The following is a 10,882-nucleotide window of genomic DNA, read 5'->3' on the forward strand; positions in this document are numbered from 1 at the left end:
AAATGCACATAGACTCCTTTAACTCTGCGCTTGAGGCTTATAAAGAGCCGCTGGGATACAACTTCAGGGCGACAAACAGGAAGCAAGTTGTGGATGCAAGATGTAAAATTCAGCAAGTGAGCAGTTATGTAAAAGGCAAGACATGTATTTGTGTTCACCCTTGTGTTAGTTAATGACCTGGTACACACCTTTTAAGGCTCCCAAGTCCTCAAGCACCAGAACTTTATTTGGCTGCAGGATCTCTTGTAGTTGCTCTCACAAGGCCCTTATATATATAACAGTTTATTTAACAATAAGTAAGACACACAGTTCCAGTAACTAGAATATCAAGCTGACGGGAGGTCGAACAGGCTAAAAGCGCATGGAGCTTCCATGTTTTTGTGGAAGTACAGCGTGCCAAGAACGATGCTGCTGAGGAAGGGTATTCCTCCAATGACATTTACTGTGACTACAGACTCAATTCCTTTCATAGCAGTTGGTTCACAGTTGAAAAGTTACAAAAGACACCAGTTACAAAAAGACACCACTAATCAAGCAGAATTTTTTCATATTCTCTAGTTTCTTTTACCACCTTTTGTTTAGCACCCATTTACTTCCTAGCAAACATATTGATATGGGAAGCCCTAAGAAGGAGAGAGGATGGGTTTTTTTAATGGCAAATTAGGCTGGTTACATCCTGTTGATTGATCTTATCTCTTACCAACTTTTTCCTATTTGGATTTGAGGTTTTTACAACCAAGACATTTCAACACAAATCTGCCTTGTATTCTCACTCTGAGAAGGACATAAAGTGATCATCATACAGAGAACAATTTGGTTGTTCTGTACAATTTCAAATAAATCACCTTTCAGTCCTATGTATTTTTCATGCCATTACAGGACTAGTTCACTTGTCTGGCACACCTCAAATTCATACAGCCTTTGGCTTTTTTCAGATGGAAGAAACAACAGTACTGCGACCATCATGCAGGAACACCCTCAACTGTTCTGGTACCAGAAAAAAAGCCCACAAGTGAAGGTAAGATTTTGCTTGATGTCATAAAGTATAAATGATTAAAGAAAATGTGTTTAGTGCTTTTTTTTTTAATATGCAAATACTCGAGGTACAAACAGCTAAAACTTACATTGTTTGGCTTGTTATCAGGCTGCTAACTTACAATATGTGTAGTAAGATCAATAGATGTCAACCTGTCTTCATTATATTGAAAAAATTATAGAAAAAAAAATGGTAGTAGCTATTTCACCTTTAAAAGCACATGTAGATTGCTGCTTCTGGCATGCATGCTTTGTGCTTCAGACCCTGTCTGTACTAAGCTATGCTTCAGGAAATGTCACAGAATATTCCTGAGCTTTTTTCCCTGGAATAGCCCCCTCCCTGCCTTTTGACACTTGCAGAATTTGAGTGCTTTTGGTCTGGGCCAGGAAAAGATAAAAAGTGATAGGGCTGGTAAGACAGTGAGTTGATTTGTACCAGCTTGTAAATTAGAAGGAAACAAATTAATTGTTACAGATCTTGGCGGAAAAAAAGCCCTTGGGATTGGATTTCTTAAGAAGGTATTTCACTTCATGAATATATTTGTTTACTAAAAATACACCACTGAATGTCTACATAAACTGCATTACAACAGACAACTCTCATGCTGACTGTGGCACCCGCCCTTTCTTGGGTGTTTGCTTCGATGGTTTTGAAGACTTCTTGACTGACTGTATCGATTTGCCAGCTTTGGGTGTTGCAAAAGTCTTCACTTCAGGTTTTTTTGGAGTCTTTTTCATGTCTTTTCCTTTTATTGCTTCCTTTGGCTTGCTGACCTGCTTGGCTTTTTTCTGTTTTGGTGGTGTCTGCAAGTCTGCACGCTCTCCTGCAACATCAGGTTTTGATTTTGGAGTCTCCGATACTAGAGGTTGTTTCTTTCTCTTTCCGAGGGGTGTTTTGGTTTTCTTGCCCACGTTGCCACCTTTTTCTGGACCTGGTTCCATTTTCTGTATTTAAGACAAGACAAAAAAATTACCCTTCCACCTAAGAAACACATTTCCTGTTTTTCAGGAAAGGAAAGCCATGATAAATGACAAATGCTTTCTATCAATTGAACTGCGCCCTAGTCCATTTGCAGTGTGTTAACACACACTGTTACCTAAGGAGCAATGAGCAATTTAATACGTTCAAAATCTTTAGTTTTAACTGAAGTATGAGTTTTCCAATATTACGAAGCAATTACCTCCATCTCAGCTAAACTCTTTGTTTGTATAGGGACCAGTTGTGGAATTTCTTCATCATCATGATCATCTGGTTCTTGGACTATTTCTGCTTTTTCTTTTACTGCAGGCTCCTGAGTAGCAGCAGCAGCTTTACTTTCAGTTGTCACAGTGACTTGACTTGACTTCAGTTTTTTAGCTGTCTTCTTCGGTTTCTTGGTTTTTCCCTTCTAGTTAATCAGAAGTACATCTCAGACAAATCCCCATAACATTTCTAAATGTGTAATAGTTTTCATGTGGTTAAAAATTAGACGGTGTAGCAACATTCAATTAAAGACCCTTATTCAACAGACCCAGACCGATCAACCACATGTAAAAAATGAAAAAACACATTGCATGCAGATTATTATAAATAACTCACAACTACAACAGTGTCAAGATTACAGTCTTTACGTTGAATATTCATGTTCCACATTTACTTCAGCCAAACTAACATAAGCAGAATTCAGCACGAAGGAATAGCCAATTACTATTTTTCACAAGTATAAGCCCCCCTATCTATACAAATATATGAGCTTCTGAATTATTCAGATGTCACTGATTAGCCAACAAAAAATAGATGCATAATCTGAAATCCACCTATATGTTAATGAGCGTATATTTGGAAGGCAAATATGAATAAACAATACTAACAAAGTTCTAAGAATGAATCTCATCTCCCTTTAGTTTAGCACTAGAAACATTTGCTTCCAGTTTGCTTTACAACCCATCAGGGAGTTTGCATAATTTCATTATTATTACTGAGTATTTGAAGCACTGAGGCAGTGATGGCCTAACCCATTTTTAGCCATAAATACCTGGGATCAACTGCTAAATGTTTAAACCCAACACTATAATGCATAAAAGGAAAACGAAGAACTAACTGCACCAACCTGACCTTATGCAAAGTTTGAAGAAATTTTGTTTTACCTTTTCTTCCTTCTTTTTGAGAGGTGGCTCTGTGTCAAGCTCATCCAGGTTGGAAATATTCGCAGTAAATATTGGAAGCGCAACGGATTTAAGTGTTTTGAGGTGAAGAATCTTCACATTTTTCCAGTTCTGCAACAACAAAACCAGTACATTATGTAAAAATAGCAAGGCTGAACGTGAACCCACTGGGCTTTAATGCAGTCAATCAGCAGTACCTTTGGTAACTTCTTAGCAATCACTTTTGCTGTTGCAATGACATTTTCCACGATCTCATCCACTTTCATTCCAGTGTGACCTATACGTGCTGTACTGAAACAAGGGAAGAGTAATATTTATGTGTGGGCAAATAAACATACTTCAAGTTACTTGTATTTAGGCATCTATAATTTACTTTACTTTCATAAAGGATGGATGGCTATAACAGAAGTCTTTTGTAATAGCAGTCAGAAGAGATTCACCTGTATTTACCTTTCCATATTTGGATATGGAACTTCTGCCTTATATTATGAAGCATATTCAAAATTTAGATCCTTTTAGATATACAATACATGAAAAAAAATAGTACTAGCGTATTTTGGAAATAGTTTTTATCTAATTTAACAGAAGTAGAGTTCTCTAAGATTGTACATGCTGTTTTACAGTGAGAGGTGCCTAGAAATTCCTCTGGTATAAGGAAAAAAGAGACAAAAAGTAAAACTTTACAGTAAAATGTCTTAAGTAGAACTACTGGTTTCTTTATACAGGTTAAGGTTCAAAATGGCCCATATTTGGAATGGTGACCCTTAACATCTTTTATTCACATATTAGTAGAATAAAAAGAACTCACTTAAAATTCCTACACTTAAGGTACAACCACCCTTCAAGTGAAGGATGATAGAAAGCATTTGTCATGTATTTGTACTTACTAACAGCACCCTTTGTTGTTAATTGGGAGTGTAGTCCCTTGGATATGCTTTTGCAGTTCTTTAGCAAGATTTTTGGCTTTCAGGTTTACAGATAAAGGTGCCCTAAAAAAGAATGGGAAAGGGTTAAAAAAAGGAAATAACTAGAAAACCCAAAACAAAGCCAACTCCCTGCTTTACTAAGAATCTGATCCAAAAAAAGATAAGGAAAAACGGATGTACACAATTTAAAGACCTACTTTTTCTTTTCATAGAAGTGTTTTCCTAGGTGTGAGGGCAAGAGTCTCCTAATTCGGTCGTCAGATAAAAAGAGATCAAATCTGTTCAGGAGGCGACGCTTCGCTTCAAACATTTTATACTCCTTTTTGAGAGTCTTGTAGGAGATGATCTGCAGTGCAAGTAACAGTTTAGTCCCCACTGCTAAAAATGCAGCCTAGAACGCTTCTTAGAACTGCACAGAATCATTATTTTAGAATGCTGAAGACAATCAAAATGTACTGTATCCTTTTCCTATTGTTTTAAGAATCAAACAACATAGCAACTGAACTTGAGTACATGGTAACATCTAAATCAAGGTTAAACACAACAATAACATTATTTTATAGTTTTATTGCTAGTAGCATAAACAATCCAATCCAGCTGCAAAAGACTCAATTATTCAAGCATTTACTATACCATCAAACACCTCTCTTACCTGGCTAATACTTCTGATCCCATTCTGGATTAAAAGTTTCCTGTATAGATTTTCAGTCTGTTCTGCTGACAAATTTGGCTCATCCTTTGTGAAAAGGCAAACCTCAGCTGTTTCTGGTCGAATACCATGGGGCAGTGGTCTACAATGAGGACATGAGACAGACAAAGAAGTATTTTCCGGAACTAGGTCTACCCTGAGAGATCATTACCCTTTAACAATACAGGGAAACTCTTGTATTTAGATTCTGTTAACTACTAAACATCCTTAGTGGAATCTAAGTGGATTTATTTTCTCAAGCTTCAGGATTGAAAGGCACATACCTTGTAACTGGCAACCCAAAGCATCAGTATTCTCTGTGCCTAAGGATGGCGCAGCCCAGCTTCCAGTTACACCAAAAGTGGGACTAAAGCGGTTTTCACTGAAGGCACGGGAGCCGCCAGGAGGGGGCCGTGGCAGCCAAATCCCTCACGCTCAGCATTAGCAAAGTGCTCTTTCCCAAGCCAAAGGACACGAGCAACCCCTGTACCCATACAGCCGCCGGTGAGTTTCTTACATTCTGATGAGTTTTGCCTCCCGCGGGACCTTCCAGACCGTCACTAGGAGGTGAACGCTCTCGTTCTCGTTGAGGAGCAGCGCGTCTCCCTTGGCCTTGTTCCTGGCGAAAGCCAGGAGAGCCTCCACCGCCTTCTTCACCTGCAACGGCACCAGCCGTGGTTAAACCCCGGCCCGGCCCGGCCCCGCTCCAGGTGCTCCCCCCCGGCTCCCCGCGGTACCTGGGCGCTCTCCAGGTGCTGCCCCCCCCGCTCCCCGCGGTACCTGGGCGCTCTCCAGGTGCTCCCCCCCGGCTCCCCGCGGTACCTGGGCGCTCTCCAGCAGCTCTCTCCGTCCCACCATGGTCCCGCCGGTGCCACGTGCGGCCGCTGCGCCTGCGCGGGCTCCTCTTTCCGGGTCACGGCGGGGCCCGTCCGGGGCGGGGCGGGGCGGGTCCCGCGGTCCCGCTGGTCCCGGACCGGGACCTGGGTGTTCCCCGGGAGCACCGTTCCCGTCCTCGGAGGCAGCTTTATCCCAGAAAGGTCACGGGCTAATCGAGTTTGGAGCAGAGCTCCGGAGGCCGTCAGTCCGTCCCGCCCCGGCAGCAGCGCCAGCCGGAGGTCAGGCGGGGATGCTCAGGGCTGTGTCCAGCCCGGGCTTCCCAGCTCCAGGGATGGAGGCTGTGCCAATGCCCGAGTGTCCCAGTGCTCCATTTGTTACTGGCCTTCGGGTAGAGGACAAGCCATTATCTCTACCCTCAGATTTTTGTTGTCCAAAGAATTGTTACCCATGTCTTCAGATTCCTTCTTTGAAGCCTATCCCTGATTTTATCTCCTGTATTACTGTCCTTCTGTACTGGAGTGCTGTTGTAAGTCCCCTGTTTTCCTGAGTATCAGGAGGAACTGTTTTTATGATTGGAGAAGGCTGTTCTTAAAGAACTGCTGCCAGCTCCCCTGAGCAACTTTCAGAGCTGCCTCCCATGGGACCTTGCCTGCTGGTTCTCTGAATAAACTCATGTATGTCTCATGGAGTCCAGGACCTGCCTTCTGCTCCTCATCTTCCTCACACTCTGTGTCTTGAACTCTGCTATTTCCAGGTCACTGCCATTGAGGCAGCCACTGATTATCACATGCTAAACCATTTCTTCCTCATGTGTGACTAATAAAGGCAACAACTGCTGCGTCTGCTGTTCAGTTTGGGAATGCACTGACTGTGCACATGGAAGTAGCTTAATTTTAGGATGCTTATCCCATTGAGTTCCATGCTGGATAAATACATTGTTCTGAGATAAAATCTGGCCTGGAATTATTTTGCCCTCGTTCCCACAGTGCTGTGTGTGCCTTGGCAGCTTTGCCTTGTCTGCATTCATCACACAGGTAAGCTGCTACCTGGGTAACACAGCTATGCATCACCAGGGCTTAAATATGCATGTAATTAGGAGTCTGAGTCATTCACTCATCTCTAGATCTTTTCTTGCCCTTTGCCTTTCTATTTATGGTTTTATTCTTTCTCATCAGATGGCTTCCAACAAAATTTGTTGCTCCATCGGTGTGCAAAGAGAAAGTACAAAGAGAAAGAAACTAAAATACCCTAGTCTCATGACAAACTGTTTCACGTAGTGGTTTATATTTTCATTCTACTGTTAGTGTTTTTTAGAGCAACAGTGGAATAGTTGATGGCTTCAAGACATATCCAGACCTATGAAAGAACTATATGGACATAAACTGATTTTAAAGAGTGGGGGAAAAAAATCCTATTGTGGTATTTGAACAAAATAAACGAAACTGGCTAAGAAAAAGAAAAGCTATCCTTTGTTGCCATGTTGTTTGAAGTATTGATTAGAGAAATTACTGAAGGTGAGGAACATGCAGGGTAGCCAAAGTGGGCAGACTCATTAAAATCTTTTCAGTACTGGTAGAATTTAGGCAAGTGGTGTTGTATATTCTGATAACTGTATTAGCCATACTTCCTCTTTGCATATTTTAGAGCAGCCCTATTTTAATAAAACATCAACATACTAGTGTGACATGTTAAAACAAAATAGAAAAAGTCAGATGACTGGAACATCTCTCTGAAAATAAGCCAGGCTAGTCTTGCAAGATACGATTGAACAGCATGTTTGAAGCCCAACTGTACTGGGTCAGTACAGCATTAATAGGATAAAACTAAAGGGACTATTATTAGCAACTCAAATTCAAATTTTTCATGTCAGTCTCATCCAAGTTCATTTTTCTGAACAATTTTAGGTCTGACATGACTGAATTTTACTAGATGTGATTTAACTGCCTTAGTATAATCATTTTCTCTGGACAGGTACTTGACATAGCTAACAGACCTGTCTTGGAAAAATTAAGTTAATCTCTGGATAAGAAATATTTCAGCTTAATACAGCATGCAATGAATATAAACTATAAGAGAGTGCACTTTTAATTTAGCAAGTTCATCAATTTACAGTTACTCCTACAAGGAAATTAGGTTTGATGCTCTGATCAGTGTTATTGCTGTACATTATCCTGCTGTAGTTCTCAATTTAACTTTTTGGACTATGGAAGTATGTATATTTCTTTAAGCCATTTGTGCCACCTACTTAAACGCTAAGATTTAAAATAATTGCAAGCCAGTCTACCTCATTACTTATATGTTTCTCTACATGCCTGATTTTATACTTTCTCATAGCAAAAGGGAAGTACAAGTAGCAATTGTTTCTGCTGTAAACAGATCTTTGAGGTTTAATATCATTCCAGTTCCAGGCTTATGTTCCTCCAGAATTTTTGATGGCAGATGTCAAAATCCCAGGTCTCTGTAAGTGTACCTCTTGCAACAAAACTACCACAAAGACTATGCAGAGATTAAAACAGGAGTAAGGAGTCCTTCATATGAGAGCCCAGAAGAGAATCTCCCCCCGTGATCCAGAGTTCAAGCATGGGTTTTCTTTGGGTGGTGTTCCTTTGCAGTCCCAGTATCACCTCCAGCTGTAACCTGGCTGTCAGACACAGGGGTGCTTGTGGTGCAAGTCATTCCCTTATTCCAAGACTGTTTCAGAATAGAGGCTCCTGTCACTGTGACATGAGCTGCAAAGCTTTCCTCTTATAATGCTTTGCCTATCACCACTTCTAGAGGCTCAACAGGTGACAGGGACATTGCCTCAAATACCTTTTTGCCATCCAACACTTCATCTATTACGTCTCTTATTATTACTTTTGTTCAGAAGTACGTGGATTTTTCAGGGGTATGTAACTGAGGGGAGATGTAGAAAAATCCAATTTATGTTGGAAGTTGATACTTCTTAGGAAGGAAAGCCAATGAAAGGATATGTATTATCAAAAGGTATTTATACACAGACAACAGGTTTTGAGTTTGTTAGCATAAATTTCCACTTTATATTAAGACTAGAATCCTTTCTAGTATTTCTTCAGAGGAAAAGTAGTATCTTGTCAGGTTTATAGTGCTTTAAAATAAACACAAGGAAAGAAACAAGTTCACAATATAAAATCTTCAGTAGTAACTCCAGTTTTGTTGGTATATTTTTCTGTACCAAATCCTCTATAGGGTATACAAAAACAGCAGAGTAAGTGAGAGCCTTTAAGTACCAGTTCAGGAAGAAAACAGTCTTGTCTGGAGTACATTTCATCTGCTTTATCATCATAATTTAAACAGTCTGAGTTAAGAACCAAAAAGCCAGAGTAATACAGAATCAAATACTTGGGACATTGAAACAATTTTTTTTTTCCTTAGGTAATATTCATTAATAAACACTTATAAAAACACATTTCTCATAATTAACATGATTTTTAATATATGGAGTGGTGCCATAAGTAGTCTAAAACAGAGGTTGTTCACTGAGCATTTTTCCCTGGGCTTTTTATGCCACTAAAAAAGAGCTGCAGAGGGGCATTAAAGTCATGAGCAGCAAATATCCCCATGGATAAACCTTAAAGCAGTCGTTTTTCTTACAACACTATTACACCACAGTCAAGAGCTTGCTCTTCAGGAACACAATTTACTACCAGAGGAAGTGTCTCAGGAATCCAGTGTCACCATGTTTGTGGATCAGTTCCTGGTTGTCTGCAAGAGATGCCCAAGGAAGCTGGAATGGTTTCAAGAAGACAGCTGATGGCAATGTCACCCATTCCTCCAGTTAGTGCTTTACTTCTGGTCACTTGCAGAAACAAGTCATTATTTTCCTGTTGCCAAATAATTAGTACTGCTGCACATTCAGATTTTTTTGCTTTACATTTAATTTTTGTTACATATACCAAGGTTTTCGGTTCAAGGACATACAAAGTCTTAATTTAGAGAATTATAATTTGTGTTTTTATAAGTTACATCGTGGCTAAACACTTAAGCCATATCTACACTACAAACTTTGGCCAACCAGCAGAGAGAAACAGGTGTGATCCTCATCACTACCACACTGCAAATGCTGTTTTACTGGGGAAAATAAACCCCCAAATCCCTCCTTTCTGCAGAAACACGCTCACAGTTTTGCTGGTATGAGTTACAGCCACGCCAGAACCCAGGAATACTCTGCCAGTGTTAGATGCAAGCACAGGTACCCTGGCAGTGCTCCTGGTGCTCCTGTAGCTTCAATCCAACTTCTATTTCCTTCCCCCCCCTTCCTTTCAACTGTTGTGGTTGCACAGCTCCTTTAGTTTTATCTTCAAAGCAGCATACCACATTTTCAAACAAGGAAGTATTCAAAATGGTCATTTAAAAAAGTTTATTACATCAGTGAATCAGCAAATAGTATTTATTTCCAACAAAGCCACATTATCTTTTTTTTTTCTTCTTTCATGTAGATTTAGCTTTACTTAATAGTAGTAAAAATGGGACTATAAAATGTAGAATGGAGATGAAATGAAAAAGTTGAGATGTGATCTGAGGACTATTCAAACACAACGCACTTTCAGCTCTTCTACCCAAAATGCAGCCAATTTGTGCAGATTTATGCCTTACATTTTCATATCAGTGTATTTGCTATAGAATGCAAATATTTTATACCCAAATAAAAACTTCCTACAGGATAGCAATATCTTTAATTGCATAATGTGGATTCTGTTAACAGACAAGGTGACATTAACTGGATTTATGGAAATGTAATCAAATGCACTAGATGGGATGAATAATGGAAATACTCAGACTCTCTATCTACTGATATTCCAACCCACCAGATGACTATTCAGTTTAATAATAAATACTCAGTCCAGCCTCATAATAATGAGGTTTTAGAATCCCCCATTAAGTTTGTTCAAAAGTGGAAAAATTCTGCTGGAGCATCATGTAGCCTTCAGATGCATTTCAATGCCTAAAAAAAAAAAAGATTTAAAAGATCTAACAATTTAGGAATCTAACTATTATCTAATAATGGTCTTTGCAAATTTCAAATCCATGAGCTTGCTTCAAGAAAGCAGTCAGATATCTGGAAATCTTAAGTCAGTCCAGAATATGAACAAGACAGTAATTTTCCTTGGCTTTTAATTTCCTCATTAGTTTAAGATCCAAGGAACTGTGGGTTTTGTTCACTTGGTAGGAAAAAAAAAAAAAAGAGTTGCTTTTAAACCCTGCTTTACCAAAAAAAATAAAAGCCCAGAGA

General features: G+C 39.7%; 1 protein-coding gene across 1 annotated transcript; it reads right to left on the reverse strand.

Annotated features, from left to right (window-relative positions):
* Positions 1-266: 266 nt before the first annotated feature.
* RSL1D1 (ribosomal L1 domain containing 1) lies at positions 267-5,701 on the reverse strand. The gene is made up of 9 exons (XM_017813471.1): positions 5,617-5,701; positions 5,312-5,451; positions 4,759-4,897; positions 4,304-4,452; positions 4,068-4,169; positions 3,378-3,471; positions 3,163-3,291; positions 2,217-2,423; positions 267-1,980 (listed from the first exon to the last, which is right to left on the reverse strand). Exons 1-9 carry the CDS (start codon positions 5,650-5,652, stop codon positions 1,636-1,638), a joined length of 1,341 nt encoding a protein of 446 aa, XP_017668960.1. The 5' UTR covers positions 5,653-5,701; the 3' UTR covers positions 267-1,635.
* Between the last annotated feature and the right edge of the window lie 5,181 nt (positions 5,702-10,882).

This window comes from Lepidothrix coronata, unplaced genomic scaffold, assembly GCF_001604755.1.
Source record: "Lepidothrix coronata isolate B3197 unplaced genomic scaffold, Lepidothrix_coronata-1.0 Scaffold41, whole genome shotgun sequence".
NCBI classification, from domain to species: domain Eukaryota; kingdom Metazoa; phylum Chordata; class Aves; order Passeriformes; family Pipridae; genus Lepidothrix; species Lepidothrix coronata.